Genomic DNA, 22,124 nt, shown 5'->3' on the forward strand with positions numbered 1-22,124 from the left:
CGACTTAGATAATATGAATATGTTGTTGTTTGTTGGGATTATTCTCGATCCTCGGTATAAGATGCGATATTTTGACTTTGCATTGGAATGCATGTATGCCAATGACCCCACAAAAGCAGTTGATTTGAGTTGGAAGGTGAAAAATGCTTTAACCCGCATGTATGAGGCATACACTGATAATGACGGAGGCAACAATTCTGATTTACAACAACAGCGCACAAGTCCCCCACGTGAAGAAGTAAATTCTACAGATGGTAGTGGTAGTGGTAGAGTTGATAGGACAGTAGAAAGAATGGCCATATTCAAGCAGCGGTTACAGTCGGAAAACACTTTAGGGAGCAATAATGAGGTTGATAGATACCTAGCTGAAAGTTGTGAGGAGGCGTTCCCAAGTTTTGACATTCTTATTTGGTGGAGGGTTAATTCAGTTAGATATCGTGTACTTTCAAAAGTTGCACGAGATGTATTCGCAATACTGGTATCTACAGTGGCCTCTGAATCTATATTTAGCACGGCGGGTCGTGTCCTTGATCCTTTTCGAAGTAGTTTATCTCCGATGATGGTTGAGGCTCTCATTTGTACACAGAATTGGCTTCGTTCTTCTTCTATTCCAATCAACCTTAAGACTTTAATGAATGAGGTGGAGGATTTTGAAAGGCAGTTGGGTATGTTTCTTACTTGCTTCATTTTATAACTTTTTTTTTATAAGTACATCATTTTATAACTTTTATGAGCTATAATACTATATGTTATGTAATTTATATAATTTGTTTTATTTCTTTATTGTATAGAACTTATTCGGGACGGTGACAATTCTATGGAGGCTTCAAATACAATGTCTACAACCAATGCAAGTTAATGAGGTGAATCTATTTTAGCTTGTTAGTTTTCAATTTTCACTTTTGCTATTTCCTAATAATTTCTTTGTTTACACTTTACAGAATACTGTGAAAACTGAAAAGTATGCCAAGCCAAAAGATGTAGGAAGCTATGGCTTATGAGCTGTCAGGAGAAGAATTATCTTTATTGTAATTTGTATTTAGAGCTTTTAATTTTTCAGTTATTTGGGAATTGTATAATTTTTAATTTTCATTATAATTTATCTATGCTTGGGAATTTTTTTTCTTTCTTACTTTTAGAAGCCAAATCTGCTTGGAATGTTATTTCAATTTTCTTTCATTATCTAGTATAATTTTTAGTTTAACCATGTTTAAATTGTTTGGAATCTTTGGATGGATTAGTAGTAAGAAAATCAAGTAGCTATTCCTTTTTTAAAGTTTTTTATGGATATAGACAAAATTTATTTTTTGTACTAAAACCTTTTATTCAAATTTATTCACTGTAATTTAGTTAGCATATTGCTTGGCAACACAAGTATTATTAATTTATTATATTGACAATTTTTTTATGATTATTTTTATTTTCCCTTTAAGTTCTTTTGTATTTTTTGGCTTCAAATTGGATAAATTGTTAGTGGGCTTTCACCATTGGGCCGAAAAAACAGAGGAATAAGATTGGGCTTTTGGCACCATTGGGCCGAAAAAACAGAGGAAGAAGATTGGGCTTTTGGCCCATCCGGTTAGGATTGGACCGAATAGGACCGACCAGACTGGACCGGACCGAATTGGACCGGACCGGACCGGTCCTTCTGCCTATTCGGTCCGGTCCAGGGTGAAAAAACCCTGGACCGAATTAGTCCGGTCCGGTCCATAACACCTCATTCGGACCGACCGGACCGGACCGAATTCACCCTAGTTAGAAATACTAGATCAGAATGTGCAGCAGAAGCGATATTACTTCCCAGGAAATATCTCGGATCTAGTGCGGTTGTTCCACAGATTCTCTAGCGTTGTTGCTCATCCACGATCTTTACATTGATGGTGGAGTATGCTATGTGGTGATACTAGAGCAATATTCACACGTTCCACAACCTAGATGCCGTGACTAGAGAAAACCATTTGAGAGAGAAAACTTATTTATCCAAATGTATCATCTAAAGAGGGGGAGGGACTATGTAAATAGCCCCTCTAAATATAACCCCTAGCTGGCCCTTAATGGCCAACCATCGAGTCTCACGAAGTGATTTAAGAATCACTTCATAACCTCCAAGAGAATGTGAATGAGTGTCCATTATGGGTACCCATTTCTTACAGAGAAGGTGGACATTGGTCCTATGGGCTCTGATACCATAAAGAAGCTAACAGAATATCAACCTCAGAGTGCAGGAATGGTGTTTGACAAAATGCCATAGTCAAGTGTTCAACATTTCAGAGTATTCTACTTGATATATATTTTCCATTACATTTGTAGTCCCTGTTTACTACCATATATACACATGACAAGCTTGAGAGTGAGAGAGAGAGAGAATGGTAGATCAAAATTTACAAGATTCACCAATCACAGACACAACATTCTGTTACGAAGGAATATTCTAGACTGACATTTGCTCTTGTGCGTGATGCACCTATGCTGCAGGAACATCTTTTTCTGTCGAGTCATTCTCAACAACTTTGGTGCAATGCTTGCCTTAATATGGTAGCTAGTCCTGCCTGGGCTCCCTCTTTCTGTAATTTGACAAGTCCAGTTGTGTATATTGGCCCATCTGAGAAAGATGGTGATCTTCCATCCTGGTGTAGTACAACTTCAGATATATTGCTAGCTTTTAACTGCTACTGCTGCTTGGTAAATGAAGAAAGTTTGAATTTTGAGAACAAATTAGCATTCTCCCTTGCCGGAGTTTTGTATCTTTAACTTGACACTTGATAGTCTCAGGTGATTGTCTCCCCAATTTATGAAAAATTAATTACAAAAGTACAAAAAAAAAAAAAAAAAAGGAGGAGGTTCGTGGCAGCTGTGGATGGCCATGGATACAAACGACTATATATAATATCATTGGTACAACGATTGCTCCATTTTTAAAATTTTTTATTTTTTGTAGAGTACGAGACTAACTAATTAAATCAGTTGGTAAAACTCCTTATAATAAAGTAGTTACTTTGTAGGGTAGGTGGCTAAATAATTCGGTCCAATATATATAGCAATATTGCGCTTCCGAATGATCCAACGTCCTTCGGTCTATCGAGGCTACGCCGCCTTGCATGCATGTCAAGCGAAGCCAAGTCAAAAGGAGGCCATTATCTAGCTATCTCGATCAGTCTGAGTTTTCATACGGTGCATGTTTTGCAGTGGAAAAAATTATCACAACTCTCGTCATCTTTTTATCATCGTATAATATGATATTAAATGATAGATTTACAAATAAAATATAATAAATAATTTTTAATTATCTAATACCATATCATAAAATGATAAAAGAATGATAAAAATTAAAATAATAAATAACATTACTCTTTACAATATAGGATACGTACGTAAGTTGTTATAACGTTTTCCTTTCATTAAATTCCTTGATCAAAATGTTCCTAACACCTACTGTTTTAAGAGATTTTGTAAGGCATGTTACCTAATTGTAAGTTTTTTAAATTTTTATATAAAATATAATAAATAATTTAATTTTTTTAAATTTAAAATAATAATAATATTAAAAAAATAATATTCTAATAATATATTTTTTTATTTTTATTTTATTCATATAAAACAATCTCATTCTATGACATCTCATTCCTAAATTAAATCAGTCTCAATTTTTGTGAAACATTCATGACATGCATTATCTAGAGAATGGCACAGGATGAATACCATTATTTTCGAAAAAAGAACCAAAATCGAAGAGACAACTAATTTGACACGATTTCTTTAATGAGTTTCTCTCTGCCGAAAAAGCCAAGCCAGGCCGCAACCAGCCATTGATGGATCAGAGGCCAGGAGACCAGTGGATCCAGCTACATCTGAACTTGATGAAAAACAAAACAGAAAAAAGAACTTCTTTCTGATCAAGCCGAAACTGAAAGGAAAACTTCATTCAATGAGAATTATGAGACTGACAGCTGAAACGTACACAAACCCCAGGAGAAAAGTTCTCCTTCTAAATTTAGAAATTGGAAATTGAAGGCTCTGGGGCCCTCCCCCCACTTGGAAAATTGGACAGTCTTGATAAGAGTGGAATTATCAAGGGATGCCCATATTTATAATTGAATATTTCATATTTATAAATTAAAACATAGCCATAAGGCCAAAGTCATACCAAATATATAGCATTAATTAATCTGCTAATTATATTTTCTCTTGCCCATGCATTCTCCCATCCAAATAATAATCATGTCTTGGATATTTCAACCTGATGGCGATGGCTCTTCATCCTTTGATATATGATCATTCCCTTCAGGTAAGGCGAGAGAAAACAGAAGAGCTCGTTATAGCTATGCTTTAAAGCAGCGAGGCGTAGCACAACAAAACTGACCCTTTTCACAGTAAAGATAAGCTCCACGCTTACTAGGGAATTGGAAAGGCTTCGAGGAGGAACTGTTTAACGAAGTTTTTAGGACGTTGCTACGTCCACACCGAACACTTTTTTTTCACCATTTTTTTATTATTTTTTACTTTTTCTTTCACCATTTTTTAAAACTATTTAAATATTTTTAAAAAATAAAAAAACCACATATTTATTTTAAAATACTTACTTAATTATTAAGTAAAAAAATTTAAAAAATTAAAAAAGATTTCGATAGAAGATTTCCTTACGTGGGCATGGGCATGGTGTTTTCCAAGTTTTTATGGCATGTGAATTAGTTAGCTCTAACATTTCTCATTCATTCGAAGGGACATGCAGCAGCATGCACGGACGGAATTTAATCCTCCGGGAAGGATAATAACGATAAGTTTATCACTTTCTACCATCTATTTATTATTTTTTATTTAATAAATAAAAAAATAATTATTAATAAAATTGTATATTTTTTTATTAATGATTAAGGATGTTAAAAAAATATTTCAAAAAATAATAAAAAAATTCAAATACACTATAGAGTAATAAAATAATAATAGGAGGATAGTAAATCTATCATTATCTGAATATGTACTATGAATTGTGGCTACATACGTACCTTGATCTCTTGGAGTACCACCTAGCTCGTATATATGTCAACTTAATTTGTGCTAGAGGGAATACTGATATATTGAAGCTCAATGTTGATGGGGCCTTGAGAGGGAATCCTGGCTTCGTAGGTGTTAAGGTGTGTTGCGAGATTCGGATGGTAAATTAATTATGACTTTCACAACTGCTATTGGCACAAACATTAATAACTATGCTGAACTTATGGGTTTGTTACATGGTCTTCGAATTGTTAAAAATATGGGTGTTATGCATCTTGATGTGGAGTTAGATTCTTTGTTGGTGGTTAAGTGGTAATTAAAGGATGAGATATGTGATAACTAGAACCTAGAGGACTACTAGGATGAAGTCATGGATATTATCAAGAGAGTCTCGGTCCGAATATTTCATATTTTTAGAGAGGAAAATGTTTCGACAATTTCCTGACAAGGATGGGAGTGAAGGGAAGCAACGACATATGGTGGTCTTCTATAGATATTTTGTCTTGCCTTAGGGGCTCTTTGCGTATAGAAAGACTATGTCTTCCTATTATTCGATCTACTTAGGATTGTTTTATTCTTTTACTGGGTCTGTTTGTTTGCCTCACATGTTTTAATGTGTATCTGGTTTTTTTTTTTTTTTTGGTTTCTAGGTATATGGTATATTGTTTGGTTGGTTTATGGTCTTTTTTTATACTTGGTTTTGGGTTTTTTTTTTTTGAATATTGTAACCCCTAGGTATTTGTCTTGTTTTTGGCTTGGTGTTTAGGTTTTTTTGAGGTCTGGATTTTGATCTTTCTTAGATATTTGTAACTCCTAGGTTCCTAGTTGTAACCACCGTTATCATCCGCCATAAGTAAAGATTATCAATAAAATTGAAGTATCATCCTATTCTTAAAAAGAAACTTAATTGTGCATTCCTGTAGGGAAAACGTGCTTTAAGAAGTAATTAGATTCGTCGCAAATTTCTTAGTTGTATGGGGCAGTGATATCTTTGGAACAAGGATCCTATTACGTGCACTGGGAAATCAGACCGAGGATTTTTATAGGTAGTACTGAAAAGTTTATTTTTTATTTCTATTTTTTTAAATATTTTTTAAACTCTCTTAAACATTTAAAAAAAATCATAACTTCATTAAAAAACATAACTATTGTTTATTAAGTAAAAAAAAAAAAAAAAACAATCGGTACATTAATAAATCCTCGATAGGATTTGTACATAGGTGGAATAAATTAATATCATTTCCCTTTGCACAATGCATGATACCTAACTCAATATTAATTGCCTTTGCCCTCAATTAATGTAAGTACATTGATATAATTTTTAAGATATATTTATGTATAGATAGCCAGTTAAAAAGAAGAGAAAACCTTCCTGCAGGTCCCAACCGATATTCCCCTATTAACAACAGCGAAATGGTAGGTTGCTATGTAAGACCTCACATGAATCCAATGGTAGATCGCACTGTATAGGAAATAAATATTTTTTTCTCAAATTTCACTCCGTCCTTCCCTCTCTTTCTCTCTCTCTCCTAGGCAAGCAAACCTTCGAGGAGCAGAACCACCGTCGTAGCTCTGTAAGTCACTCTCTCTCTGAGCCAGGCTTTTAGATCTCTTCTGTAAGTCACCCTCCCTCCTCCATGAAACCCACTAGACGGTAACCCTCCCTCCCTTGACTCATGAGCAGGAAGCTCAACATATTTGACAGTGAAATTTTTGTTGGCATAATAAATGTGATCCAAAACCCTTGATGTTTCTCTCAATATTTTATAGAGATTATGAAGGTTGATCAGAGAAGGTACTAAATGCAGACCCTCTGCTCATAGGTACATTTAAATCGTCATTTTTGTGTGCTTCCAAAAAAAATAATTACGAATTATCCAAAAATATCATGAGTTTGGTCAAGAGAGCAATTTCGCGCAACACAAACACGTGCAAAATTGTACTAATAGAATCTCAAAGAGATGAAGTCAACATGCTTCAAGGAGTTCAAAAAATCCAAAGACAGGAAAAAAAAAAAAAAAACAAAATTAAAACACTGGGCTAGTGTGGTTTTTCCTTCCTTCATTTTTGCAGAGACAATTTATTTCAAGGAAATCAGCTTTAGGATTTTAAGTTTTATCCACTAACTAGGTCTATTTTTCTTGAATATACTTGGGCTATATATGCCTACCGGTCTGATTTGGAGCTACTTCACTGGGATCGGAGGTCGTACGGCCTGCAGCGGCATACGTTTGAATCATGTGGACGATCTGGGTTTGATGGTTGTAAGGAGAAAAGAATACAACGATGGGTGTCAAGGTCCTTGCTTTTTTATTTGCTATGGTGCAAAGCAGTCCAAAATGAGAATGTGTGCTTAGGTAACGTCTCAGCTCCCTATTGGCTTCCAGTAAACTCATATTATCGGATATACCGTTCCAAAGAGGAACCGTAAAAAGAAACAATAATGCTTGCTTAATTAGTTGACCAATGCGTGCTCAATTTAATTAAAAGTCAACAAGAATGAATGGAATATATATTGCAGTAATAGATAGTGCAAAATAATTAATACAAAATTGTTTGGTTCAGGAAGCAGTGGTCAATTCATTGAATCTGATCATGATCATCTAATTAGTATATATTCAATCATCACCATTTAGGTTGTCATGTACTGTTGCTTTAATTAAGATGTATGTGAGGAATAATATAAGAATCCTAATTAACTATGGAGAAAGAACATACATAACAAGAAGACCATGAAATGAAGAATATTGAGGAAAAAAAAAATGAAAGAAGAAAGGCACCTTGTCTTCTTTTATGGATATATGGGCATATTCAAATTAACTCATACACTATCTATCTATATATATATATATATATAATATACGTACATTTTCTAACTTGTATATATAAGCCATGCAATATGCTACTTCCATTTTAATTGATAAATGCTCATATATATATCTATTATATATATATACATATAAATGGTATTATAAAACACTCCATAAACCTAATATTCGAGTGCACAAATTAACATATTATAGTCTCAATGTCAACTTATTATCATATTACATATATGAAAAATAGAGGGCCGCGTATAAATTAGGACAAAACATGCTTGGAATTTAGAGTCAATGGCATATATATATATATATATATATATATATATATATATATATATATATATACGTGCATGTCAAATTATGTTTTACATATAAGCTGATCAATTGCACATGAAAATTATAAGGTTCAAACACTGAGCAAATCACGGACATCTTTAATAATAGGAATTATTGTACATTGGGGATTAAATAATCATGTCGTTTTCGGGTTGGAAATGTCGACTCGGCAAGTTGGAGTTGGTGGAAACCCTAGCTACTTGAATGGCGTTAAGCAGACCAATAATAATCTCATTATAAAATTAGTTTACTTTGAGGACGCGATCTCATATATATACCTAATCCATTTTTATAATTTACACACACACACACACACACATATATATATATATATATATATATATATATATATATATATATCATGAATTAATTGCCTCTCTCCCTCTCTCTCTCTCTCCCTCTCTCTCTTTTTAAACGTCATGAATTGCAGCCTCTGCTATCTGAAGCTAGCGAAAAGGTACGGTAAATATAAAGGAATACAAGCATGTACGTTATACGTAGGAAATTATTAATTATTTCCATAGTACTCTTCTTTAATTTTCAGTATTCAGCCAAATTAATAATATTTTTTTTTAAATTACACTGACATGTGGAGGATCACACATTGCGGTAGGACGAAATCATGATCTCTAGCTCTCTTAATTAATAAAACCCTAATGATCCTACTTCTGCCATGATCAAGAAAATTGAGCGTGTTTCTTCTTCTAATCGATCTTCTTCTTCTTGATCTCCCTCCACCGGCCGTCCCCGGCCGTCCCCCTCTCTCTCCACGAAATGCTATTAATCGGCCAGTGTGCATGTGGCTATCATGTATATAAGACTTTTTTATCCCTAACTAGATATTTTTAAATGCATCTATGTTTGATGTATGTTGCTAGCTAGCTAAGTATAAGGCATGAGGTTATACGCAATATTGTGTATGTGTGTCATGTGTATATATAATATATATATATATATATATATTATGCTTGATATATAACATAATGCTTTGGTCAATGGAAAGCTAGCTATATGTTTATATTTAATTAAAGGGCATGCAGTGAGTTAATTTTATGGAGGTTTTTCTACCAAAAACTTATAGTCAACGAATTTTTGTTGAACTTCTGATCTATTAATGGATAATATATATATATATATATATATATATATATATAAAATAACAGGCCGTGTGGTGGTTATGAAACATATTATTTATATATATAAGTTTATAATTTAAGATAAATTTGCTACTAGATTGCAAGTGTGCACCTTCTTTTATTTCATGTACTGCTCAATATTAATTCATCAATTACAGTGCACCTTTGGGAGATGACAGGTATAAACAGTTCAATCAAACAAATTACTTTTTAATTTCTAGATCATTAATCAGGCTTCTTCATTTAAGCAATATTTTCATGGAATTAATACGTACGTACAGATCATCATCTAGAGCCATGCATTTTGGAGATAATTTATGATATATGTTGCATCTGATCATGATCCGATCCATCGGAGGGATGGAATTGCATGGTGATGATGAGCAGTTATTTAAAGAAAGAGCAATTGACTTTTTGAGTCTCGAGTCCAAGTGCCAGCTACGCTTGCTTCGTCTCCTTCATTGATCTTTCCTTCAACCTGATCAGGCCCCGTCAGCCATGCACGCACCCCACAATGCAGCTAAAAGAACAGGGACCGTAATGACTTGAGTTGGTGGGTGATCAGACGGCTAGAACTGGTTGTAGTGATCATGATGGCCAGGTGCGGCCAGGTGCTTGGTTATAATTTGAGGTTCAAAGTATATTTATCCCTATTATATAATATATGAGTAATGCTAGTACATGAGTTATGAGTTGAATAAACGTCACATATTAATTTTGAAAAACGAGTAAATTTATTGTTAAAAAATTAATTTTTATATGAATTTCAAATTTATTTTTTTTCTTCACGCGACACTCGAAGACTTGACACTCAAGGCAGCATGAAGCTGGGCGATGGATTCGAGTACTTCCCCTATATTCCAACTCCAACATATAGGACCAAAGGTATTATAAATCGGGCGAATTAGGAGTGCCGGAAGAAATTAATTACTCCCAACAATTACATGTATATATTACCTATAAAAGAGTGGAATTGCTCATTGATAACTTTATGATGCATATCTTTATTTATAAATTATTATTTTCCGATGTGATGTGGTGGTAGAAGTTTCTTGCGTGTTAACTGGATCCGTTAACGGTGAAATATTATAATTAATAGAAATTAAGGCCAAAAGAGTGACTTTGTCACACTTCCGAAGTACAAATATTATTATTATATATATAAAATTGAATTTGTTAGGCATAAAGATAAATTTTGCACATTTAATGAAGAAGTATGGGTTTAGGCCTAATCCAGCTAGCATTGGTTTCAAGCTGTTAAGTTTCTCAAATTGGAAAAACCCTCCAAAGAACGAAACTATTTGTAATGTACTCAAATTAGTGCTATTTTCATCTTTTAGAGACGTTGATCATGTTCATGTACGTGTTGCTGGAACTTGAATATCCTGGTTTCAATCACGGCCAATGACTTGCTGATTTATTTACATAATTATATAAGTTAATTAATTAATACCGTGTCTCATCATGTTGTGTGATCTCTATATATTGCGTGTCATTTACAATAACCTCCTTATGGTTCTTATTTCGGTCTTTTTCCCGTAATATCTTTGTATTGTATTTTTTTTTTTTTTGAAAAAAAATGTTTATTGCATAAAGACATCTCAAAAAATTAAAGTTACAATCAATATTTAATTTAAGAGTTATTATATTTTCAAATGGATGTGTTAAATACACTATCCACATCACTTAAATAGTAAGATTTGATTTGTAAGATTTCAAATTAATGATATGTGGTATAGATGCCTTAGAATAACAATAGTCTTAATATAATTAGTTTTTTTTTAAGGTAAACTGTCATCATTCATTCACAAGAGAAACTAATTACATCCATGACCGGATACATTATGAGATGTTCTTATATCAAACATGACATCATAAATCAAAATAATACATTTGGAGCTTTACTAGTACACTATTTCCTTTTGTGACCGGCCTAGTCTTTATTATTACTGATACTCTCTACAGACAAACGTCCAAAAGACAACACTCTCTGCCTAAACAGGACTCAAACCTCACCCTTCATAAAAAGAGATGACTCAACCTCTAGAAATAAATGTCCAAGAGACGAACTCTTTTTTTATTTTAATTAACAATAAGGAAACCAAAAGGGAAAAGTAAGATAGTGTGAAAAAAGATGGATTACAGTTTGGATCAACTCCAGTAGACTTCAAAACTTGTGACAGTCCGTGAAGGCAACACAATTGTCTCTTTTTAGCCACAAATGTCAAATTTGAAAGGTTTGGTTGTGGCGAGTCCACTGATCTGGCTCATGTATCGAGAAGAACTGCAGGAAGGGGTGGTGCATGAGGACCACACGCAGATGTGGGTAGCATGTGAGAACCAAGCACGGTGATTTTGGCAAAACCACCACTTTTTTCCGAACGATTTTAGACTTATAAATCTGCTTATACCACGTATGTCTTTCGGGAGTCGTTAAAAAGTTGTAGATCTGTCTTTTTCGATCTTGAAAAAAGTAAAATAAAATTAAACAAAAAAATATTGATATACAAGGTGGGTAAATAGAAAATGAATGAAGGAGAGGGAGGTGGGCGATTAATCTCAATCATTACTTCTTCAATCAATATTTAGCATATAATTATTCAAAAAAAGTATTTAGTATATAAAACTTATTTTCTTTATTATGTCATTTCCATAAAATTGTTGATATATAGAATATTGTGTAACAAATAAATCATACCAACTATATTAACTGATTTAATGGTCAGACATTAGGAAGTGCCACGTATACTTTTATGTATAGTCTTTTCTATAAAAGAAAAAATAACTTTTATATGTAATTTAAACATCATGTATCATTTTCTTTGCAGTTAGCAAGACGGTCCTTATTATTTTTAGGGGTAGTTAGAAACCCGGGAGTAAAAAAATGGCGGAAAAGGTGGGGGCCGGTCTCGGTGGGTCCCTTCCTGGACCAGACTTTGAGGTCGACCTCTCAGCCGTTCGATCCTTTTTCACATTTTGCTCGATCGGTGGGTCCCACTCCTCAACCTCCCAATACCAAAACGGAACTCTAAAATGACACGTGTTCCATAGTCAACGGTCCTACATGCGTCACCTGGTAAACAGCTGCCTCTAATAATTATTATTACGAAATGTGAAGGAGAAAAATGAAAGAAAAAAAAGGGTAATTAATGATAATACTGCCCTCGAAGAATATGAAACGCTGTTGAAACCAGCAAGGCTTGCCCTTCCTTAGGGAGCGCTGAATTTTTTTAGACCATAATACCATGATATTCTTCTGTTTCTTAATTCCAATGTGGTACCTCTTTTTGGTTTTTATTTTTTTATTTTTGTGTGGATAGTTAATAATTATACTATTTTAATATTCTTACTAATTATGTTCAAATATTTTTCTTCCATCTGATTTTTGTTGGACAATGTAGTTGAATTCAAAACATGTTGCACCCAAATTGTAGTGGAACAGCTCCTAATAATCTCACAAATCTGACGTGATTTTATTTGATTTGTTAGATCTATTTTATAATAAAAGTAATTTTATAATTTGACGAATCACATCAACCCACATCAGTTTGTAAGATTATTTTTATATAATTTTTTTGTGACTGAAATATTTTCCTATATATATCTATTCTCTGGGATAGAAGGTGACCCAAACTTTATATGCAACACATATGGGAAATTAAGAAGTAAGTTGTCAATAGTAAAAATGCAACCTAGTTTACCCAAATTTAAGGATATTTGTTGTAATATTCATTGTTGAATATGAATTCTCTTGATTGGGCCATCAACTTATTCTCCTAGCGGATATCGATCGAGATATGGGCAAGTATAAGCAGGAAAATTGTTTTCCGCTTATATGTATATAAAAAAAAAAAAAAACACCTCCAACCCGATATGATTTGACATTTTAATTGGGATATATGAAGGTACCATATATGGTAGAAATATGAATGGCATCTTACCTAAGTTGTTTTGGGAGAGGTTTTGTATGCTATTTTGTCTCAATTTTTTACATATTACATACAGTTTTAATGTCTGTAAGTCATACATAATATATATATATATATTTTAAATAATTTATTTATTATTTAAAAATTATTTTTTTTATATAAATCTCATAATTATCTAATTTTTTAAAGAGATATACGTGAGTTACACCCTGAGTAGTGTAACTATCATTCTCAATTAAGAGCTGGAAAAAGAAAACATTAAATAAAAATATAAAAGAAAGAAAAGAAAATAGAGAGAAGCGGCTAAGCGATTATGTTCTTGTATCGATCTAGACAGGGGAGCCGCCTGAGCCACCTACGTGTAAGTTTGCATGAAAACGTCAATGGTAAAAACTGAAACCAAGAAAGGGTTTTTTGTCATTTCAAATTCTTAGAATATAACTAAGAGGCCTGGACAAGATAGCCTTTGGCCGTTTCCAACATACCACCCGAGATGTTTTTCCTTAATTGAAAAGGGTTGTTCCTCCCAGGTCTTCTGTGGTTTCTCTTAAGATAGAGAGACAGATAAGAGAGTTCAATGCTATATCTTATTCTTATGAACCGCTTTATCTGAAGATTTTTGGTTTTCAGAAAGTCGTCTGCTTCTTATGAGAGATATAGAATAGAGAGAGACAGAGAGAGCTGAAATTAAAAAGCTTTCATCTTTTGTTTGTTTGCATTCAATTCATTTTCTCTTTTCTTCTCTTCTTTTTTTTTCTCTCTCTCTTCCTGCATCTTCTTACCGAGCTCCCTCCACTAACCATAACCGACTACTCTCTCCTCCTCTCTTTCGATTTAATTGCTCTTTTCGCTACTCCTTAATTCGGGTTGCTATAGGAGAGAAAATAATGGTAGCAGGAGGAAAAAGTAGGTGGCGGTTTGACCTTTAATGGGATTTTCAGGAACGCTTAAAGTTGGAGAAGAAGATAAAAAAAACCAAGCTTTAAAGGGCTCCTTTCATGGCTTCCAATATTAAGGCCACCAGCCAGTCAACCCAAGTACAACAACAGCAGCTGCAGCAGCAACAATATCAACAGCAGCACCAGCATCAAATACAAGATCATCACCATCATCAGATTCCTTATGGAATGATGCAATCATCTTCATCATCTTCCGTCCCTGGCAACTTCATGTAATTTAATTTACTCTAAGAACGAAAGAAAAGACTAGAATTTATCCCTTTTTATCTTCATTCTCTTTCATTGATCACAGCCTATATAGACCGAGTTGTACACGTTTTAGCTCTTCCTATTATAATTTTCCTTCATTTTTCCCATTAAATTTTGGTGTCAGCAGAAGCAAAGATACTGGAGCTTATGATTTGGGAGAATTAGATCAAGCCCTTTTTCTCTACCTTGATGGACAAGACCCTAATACTCTCCATGACCAAAGACGTGAGCTCTCTCTCTCTCTCTCTCTCTCTCTCTCTCTCTCTCTCTCTCTCTCTCTCCTTTTTTCTCCGTCTCTGTTTGTCCTTTCAAATTATGAGGTTTTTCCCTCTTGTTTTTGTTTTCTGTTGGGAGATTCTTTTGTGGAATTATGGCTGTTTGGCTCACAGGAAAAGCATGTCCAACAGTAGTACTGTTGAAATCCCTTCCCCAGTACTTTCTTTGACCGAATCCTCTCAGAAAGCAGTAATAATAATAATTTCAGTTTTGAAAATATCTCTCTCTCTCTCTCTCTCTCTGATTTTCTTTGTTTCTTGCTGTATGGAGCTTGGACCATGACCTGCAACAACCCGCTGATCATGCATTCGTTAATTTCTAATCCCGCATGTACTGAATAAGGGTATCAAAAGTTGGGTTCGGTTTTCTGCCCTTTTTCAATTTCTTTCCTCCTTTTCTTATTTGGATGGCAATGAGCCACAAATGCATGACGATCCCAAAGACTAATTAATTTCATAGCTCTATCAGTGCCTCGTCGTCTCCCTTTCCCCTCACTTGGGTCCTCCAAATTTAATCATTTTTCCTCTTAGAAATTGTTCTCTTCTCTCTGACGATAATAAATGGTTGACAGGTTATTTTTCTGCAGAGAGCCAAGGAATGAGGCCTCCGACTCTGAACATTTTCCCATCTCAGCCTATGCACGTAGAGCCATCATCAACAAAAGTATCTTTAGTCTAACTCTTATTACACTATTAGTTTATTGACGTTCATAATTAACCATATTTTTCAAATCATTTGACATGTTAGATTAGTACGGGATTGGTTTCTCCCTCAACAAGTGGTTCTAAGAGACCATCAGAGCCATCGATGGAGTTGGCCAACGGACGCAATGATGCTTCCTCGGGGCCTGAACCTGCCAAATCGATCAAGGTAGTGCAGTTGTTTAATGTAATTAAGAAGGAAGTATAACAACAACTAAACCAGAAATAATATATGTGCAGTAGCCTACTGACAACTGAGATTCTGGAGTATACTTTTGTACTTTATTGCTTTGATTTTGTTATCTTTTTAATATTGTTGTGGCAGCGTGAAGGTAGCCGCAAAGGTCCCACGTCGAGTTCAGAGCAGGAAGGACCCAAAACGCCAGACCCTAAGGTACTTATTTGGTTCCGGTCTTCGCTTGAATTAACTAATTCGAACTCTCGTTTGATTGTCGGACAATGTTCAACGTGAGGTTTATGATTATTTCTAAGCAGACACTGAGAAGACTTGCTCAAAATAGAGAGGCAGCTCGGAAAAGCAGGCTTAGAAAAAAGGTAAACTCGCATAAAATTATCATTTTTTTGGTTGTATTATTTGAGACAGAATCTTAATTTTATTCGTTCTAAAGCATTTTTTGTTGCACTACAGGCATATGTTCAACAGTTAGAATCAAGTAGGATCAAGCTTACGCAGCTGGAACAAGAGCTGCAAAGAGCTAGATCTCAAGTAAGGACTCTTTCTTCTTTGAGCCATTGTTGCTGCTAGATTATATATGTACGAAGTACTTACTAATCAAGATCACCGGCTTTCGCCCAGGGCATATTTCTAGGGGGAGGATCTCTTTTAGGAGGAGAACAAGGACTTCCAGTTGCTGTGAGCAACATTAGCTCAGGTATATCTATATATATATATATATATTCCAACCCATCCATTAAAAAAAAAAAAAAAAACTCATGCATGTTTATTAATGCTTTTGGTTGTTACTTTTGTTTTCTCGACTACCTCAAGTTAAGTTTTGTCATTTTCGTTTCATGCTCGAACCATTTTATTTTGTTTTTCAGATGCTGCTGTCTTCGACATGGAGTATGCGAGGTGGCTGGAGGAACATCATCGGATCACGTGTGAGCTCCGAGCAGCAGTACAGGAGCATTTGCCAGAGAACGAGCTTCGGCTTTTTGTTGAAAATTGTTTAGTACACTATGACGAGGCGATGAACCTTAAAAGCATGGTGGCCAAAACCGACGTGTTCCATCTTGTTTCAGGCATGTGGAAGACTCCAGCCGAGCGATGCTTTATGTGGATGGGTGGATTCAAGCCTTCTGAACTCATCAAGGTACTCCGGACCATTGCTGTTTTCAGAATAACATAGATAATGATAACTTCTTCGTCTAATCTCTTTCAAGTTTCAAAAACTTAGCAAAAATACGTGGGAAAGGAAATCAAACGCTGATCAAGATCAATATGATAAAATGCATGAAAAAAGCAATTTCCAAAAAATCCTTATGCATGAATTAGGTGATCAATAGCTAACACAAGTAGAATTATTAGATAAAATCCCTTTATATATATATATATAGTGTTAGTGTAATTGGAAAATGATGATGATGATCAGACATGCAGTAGTACCACTACTTCGGCACGAGGGTATATAAACGACGATAAATGCAGTGTCGAACTTGTCGGTGCCACTTGTAAGGAAGATATCGTATAATGAATAAAAATCAATGAATGACGAAAGGAATCGTGAGGGTTTCTCATATTGGGTGGATGTAGATGTCATTCCTATAAAGCGATGAATGCGTACTACAATTTCTGGTTTGAGACAGAACTAGCTAGATCGAAGAGAGCTGCCCACCCGGGTCTCTTTATTCATTAATGAAAACAAATATCTCAACACCATGTCCATCCCTCCTTTTTGTTTATAGTAAATAAATCACCACCACGTAAACTAAATTCTGGCGATCGAAGAAAAGAATATTCTGCATCTGTGATGAAAAAGAATTGCATATGATCTGGTAATACTAGAGATATCTAAAGTCTTGTGTTTTGTTGTATGTGTGTTTTGTGCTAGATTATATTGAATCAAATTGAGCCATTAACGGAGCAACAGATATTGGGTATATGTGGGTTACAACAATCTACACAGGAGGCTGAAGAGGCTCTTTCTCAAGGTCTTGATGCTCTAAACCAGTCACTGGTAGATACCATAACCGCAGATTCATTGAGCTGCCCTCCCAACATGGCCAGCTATATGGGGCAGATGGCCATGGCCATGAACAAGCTCTCCACCCTTGAAGGCTTTGTTAGACAGGTACGCCAATAACTACAACGCCAAGCTGTTATATATATATATATATATATAACACTCTCTCACTCTCTTTCGATGGGATATTTCATCACTGTCTAAATCATGATAATACTGTTCAGCCACAAGGGTGTTTTTGATTACTACATGCATGCATGTGGGCCATGGGGCCGGAACCGAACCATATCATGTTCTTGTTTGGGTTAGGAAACCTACCCCAGGACATAACTTCTCCATGTCTCACTCTGGTGAGGTGGATGGCGTTTGCTGCATGCAATCTACTACACCAGTAGATGTACTTATAGATATGTCTGCCTCACGTAAAATGTTTGCAAGTAGGTAATTATTTGCTTGAAAGGCGCTACTTTAGGCATTATTTTAATTACCCTACTCCTATTGTATGCGTTAATGCATTGTGTGTTTTAGAAGTAACGCATATAGTAATTTAGAAGTACTAAATTAATAAATACAATCACATCTATGGTCAGGTCTAGACTAATTTCTATTTGGCTGAAAACATATATAAGACAAAAAAAAAATAAAATGAACCTAATGTTTCCATAAAATTGATAAGAAATGTTCAGAATATGCTGTTTAAAACAATATAAAAATTACCAAAACCTAATCGTAAATCAAAGTCAAGCCATCTCTAAAACGATTTTAATTCGTGACTCGAACAATAATTCTCTGCTAAAAGTTAAGGTCGCTACGTACGTACAAAATCACTAGCTAGGATGAGTGTCCCCACGTGGATGATGGCTTCCAAGCATCAAGTACACGTGTACCCACTGCTTAAAAGGTTGTTTCTTTTATACAGAAATAGGTACCCATACCCGGCAGATCTGGTAATTAGTAACCCCATGTCTGCGTGATGTCATGGTCGTAACCGTTTGACTAACACCACCATATAAGTAGGCCCATATATATATAACACTATAAAAATGATAGGGTTATTATTTTTCTGTTATTTATTTATAATTTATTTTTTTAATTTTTGATTTTACTTAATAATTAAGTAAGTGATTATTAATAAAATTATATATTTTTTTAATAATTAAGGATGCTAAAAAAGTACTTGAAAGAAAATAATAAAAATAAATATTTTAAATATAATATAATAGTATAGAGTAGTGAACCGGATGCATGGTATCGTCACCCATAAAACTACTCTTTTTTAAATAACAACTTCATAAATATTAATATTGATAATAATATTATAAATATCTCCCTCGCTAGATCGGTTCAAAACGTACGTTTACACATGAATTGTTGAATATCATATATGTTAGATTATCGAGGAGTGGGTGGGCCTGAGGGTAGAAAGAATGCAGGATTAAACCCTTGAAAATTGTCACCCTGAATTTGAAAGCACGACACGAGCTTGGATCAATTTGATCCTTAGCTACCCAGAAACATGAATATATGACTATATACGTTGGGATTGTGGTCAAGGTCTTGACCAATCAAACTGTGGAAAGTGAAGATAAATTCGTCCCCCCCCCCCCCCCCCCCCCCCCAATCATGATTATTAGCAATATTTAGTTGATCAATCTTCTAAACAAGACCTTATATATATATATATATATATATATAAATATATAAATATATTTAGTCTTGTGTTTGACCATTTAATATTGGCCACAAGTTGACTTGTAGAACTACAATTCCATGTTTTAGTCCAAAAGCTATCATTGATCTCAATGTCTCATCTTTACTGTTCCCATTTGAAATGTGAGACATGAATTAGCAGATCATGAGAGATCAGTCAATAATCCTGCCTTTAAACTTTGGAAAATTAAGAATCCTTCATATAAAACCAAAAACAAAAGCATTCTGATTAATTAATAGTAGATCTTGAGTTATTTTCACAAAATAGTCCATGTGTAATATTTCTTCTAGTCAAATCTCTAGAAAAATGCATCGATACTTATGACACCTATACTTAACCAAGACTAAATACCAATTCCACATGATTTTCCGTTCTCAAAAGTCACAGTGAAGCCTATAATTTCTTTAGCCGTCCTGACAAGCAATCAAACCAAATATATATAGATAAATTAATACTTTAGTCGTAACAAAATTATACAAAAGTAAATCTAGATATGACACAGGTAGTCCTCGTTGTTTTGTTAAAGTCATGTTAAGAAACTTCTTCATTTTCTTTTTTGACATTTTCTATGAAATATTTATGGAAAATAAATATGATACTTACAGGCAGATAATCTGAGGCACCAGACCATTCATCGGCTGCACCAAATTCTGACGATCCGCCAAGCTGCAAGGTGTTTTCTGGCAATTGCAGAGTACTTCCATCGTCTCCGAGCTCTTAGTTCTCTCTGGCTAGCACGACCTCGACAGGAATGATAAAAAAAAAAAAAAAAAAAACCTAAGACTCACATGATATATTTTCTATGATCTTTTCCTTAATACATATAACAATTGATGATCGATCATGTCTTCAATTCCTTGATCTCCATTTTCTCATAATTTCCATAGGATTGTATAGAACCATAGATAGACAATTTGGAAATCTGAACCAGTACTAGAAATATCTCTTCTTCTTTTTTCTTTATGGGATAAGGAATTTTTAGAGTAGAGTAAATGATTTCGGCAGCCATTTTTACTGAGAAATAGATAGGTGAGAAAGAAGGAGGAGGAGAAGAAAAATGAGGAGAAGGTTTGATTTGGTGTTTGCTAATAATTAAAGTATGTCAAAGTAAAAGAAGACGGAATTCTTTGGCTTTAGAAGGAAAACCAAAGCCGGGTGTCGAAAGTTGAAACCGAAACGTCCATTAGGCCTTTCAAATTGCTGCATGCATCTTCATAGCCGTCTTTTTAAACTGACAAATATTCATCTACAAATATGCATGGGCCTCTTTCATTCTCCCAAAACTGGGCTCAGACAGTTTGCAGTCCAGAAAATAACCAAAAAAAAAAAATAAGGGAGGTATTCCCCAATTTTCAACTTGAAATGACCGTATTATATTTATATATATATATATATATATATTTATATATAAATGTACAGTTCTCAAATAGAGATTGTAATGAAAGTTTAGACTATTTTAACTTTAAAATTTTTTAAAATTACAAAACTATCCCTCATAAAATGATATTTATCTCATTTAATAATATGCCTGCACGTACAGTTTTCAAGTGAGAACTGCAAATAGAATTTCTCATATATATATATAGAGAGAGAGAGCAGTACTATAGTCACCGAAATTATGTCCGAATAGAATCATCGAATAGTACATTTCATTTTTCATTTTTCTTTTTTTTTTTTCATGTATTTTTTAAATCATCATAAACATTTTAAAAAAAATAAAAAATTCACAGCATCATTAAAAAATATTTTCTTAATCATTATGTACAAAAAAAAACTCATTTGGGACACTATTTGGGTCCCGAATTGCATTTATGATATATATATATGATTGAGAAATAATATTTATTTAGCAGAGTGTAAATTATGCGCATTCTTTTTAAATAGAAGATAAAATTGATACACATTAAAAAAATTAATTTTTGAACGATGAAATTTTTTTTTTTAGAATGGAGTGCGTGAGATTGCACATTTATATAACTATATATAGCATTATTTTTAACAAGACAGTCACATTTTAGAAACAAGGCTAGCTGCTCAAATGAAGGAGATAATTGAAGGAACATGCAAGGCCGTAGAAGTGGACCAAGATTGACCATTACATGTTAATCGATCTCTAGCATTTTCCTTAGCATAAATCTACTCGCGAAAGGAGTCTATATTCCTTAGATGTCAAGTTGAGATTGTTTTGCACAAATAATAATATGGCAGAAATAATTCTGCGTGTCACAATCTAAACCTGGGAGTGAGAATGAAGATAATTTCGTGTATACGGAGATTTGTCACATTTTTATTGATTTCTCGGTAAAATATTTTCAAATTCTTAAGTATGTTTGAATTTAATGCTATAAGCTCGCCATAATCAAATTAGACACCTACAATATTATTAAAATAAATCACCTCTAGATTTGTAATTAATAGTTGCGAATTGTGTCGGGGCAAATTAGTATTGAAAAATGCTAAAGCTACCGATGGAATCCACCGATCGATTTCACCGATGTTTTTTTAAAAAAAATTATTTCTTATTTTTACTTAATATTTAAGAAAGTATTTTTTTAATAATATTATAATTTTTTTTAAATATTAAAAGGTATAAAATAAAATATAAAATAAAAAGAAAGAGTGGGCTACTATGCCGCTTCACTCTTACCGCTGGACGTAGCGCCAGCATTTTTTTTCTTTTTTTTTTTCACTTTTTTTTAATATATTTAAATATATATATTTTTTTAAAAAATACATCAATACACTTAAAATCATTTATTAATCACTAAATAAAAAAAAAAATTATTTTTACCAAGCGATGAAATAGAGC

At 33.9% G+C, this 22,124-nt stretch overlaps 1 protein-coding gene and 1 long non-coding RNA gene across 5 annotated transcripts; both read left to right on the forward strand.

The window, feature by feature from the left end:
- The first annotated feature begins 516 nt into the window (after positions 1–516).
- On the forward strand, positions 517–1,098 carry LOC121245463. Its single transcript, XR_005936793.1, has 3 exons — positions 517–665; positions 792–863; positions 942–1,098. It is a non-coding gene; the product is annotated as an uncharacterized LOC121245463 (long non-coding RNA).
- Positions 1,099–13,717: 12,619 nt separating this feature from the next.
- Positions 13,718–20,154, forward strand: LOC121245460 (bZIP transcription factor TGA10-like). 4 transcript variants are annotated; one of them, XM_041143532.1, is made up of 11 exons: positions 13,718–14,386; positions 14,548–14,648; positions 15,271–15,362; positions 15,447–15,569; positions 15,726–15,794; positions 15,896–15,955; positions 16,050–16,127; positions 16,218–16,293; positions 16,463–16,734; positions 17,473–17,712; positions 19,921–20,154. In XM_041143532.1, exons 1-11 carry the CDS (start codon positions 14,214–14,216, stop codon positions 20,068–20,070), a joined length of 1,434 nt encoding a protein of 477 aa, XP_040999466.1. In that variant the 5' UTR covers positions 13,718–14,213; the 3' UTR covers positions 20,071–20,154. The 4 variants fall into 4 exon arrangements, with proteins under 4 accessions (XP_040999466.1, XP_040999468.1, XP_040999467.1 ...); XM_041143534.1 differs by having other exon boundaries at positions 15,286–15,362; XM_041143533.1 differs by having other exon boundaries at positions 14,551–14,648.
- Positions 20,155–22,124: the final 1,970 nt, after the last annotated feature.

This window comes from Juglans microcarpa x Juglans regia, unplaced genomic scaffold (genome assembly GCF_004785595.1).
Source record: "Juglans microcarpa x Juglans regia isolate MS1-56 unplaced genomic scaffold, Jm3101_v1.0 JmScfU0023, whole genome shotgun sequence".
In the NCBI taxonomy this organism is placed as follows: domain Eukaryota; kingdom Viridiplantae; phylum Streptophyta; class Magnoliopsida; order Fagales; family Juglandaceae; genus Juglans; species Juglans microcarpa x Juglans regia.

Excerpts from the sequence above, each read along its gene's own strand:
- LOC121245460 (XM_041143532.1), top strand. The coding sequence starts at position 14,214 with ATGGCTTCCAATATTAAGGCCACCAGCCAGTCAACCCAAGTACAACAA. Across the intron at positions 15,570-15,725 it reads AACCTGCCAAATCGATCAAG|CGTGAAGGTAGCCGCAAAGG; the intron begins GTAGTGCAGTTG and ends TTGTTGTGGCAG. Across the intron at positions 15,956-16,049 it reads AAAGCAGGCTTAGAAAAAAG|GCATATGTTCAACAGTTAGA; the intron begins GTAAACTCGCAT and ends GTTGCACTACAG.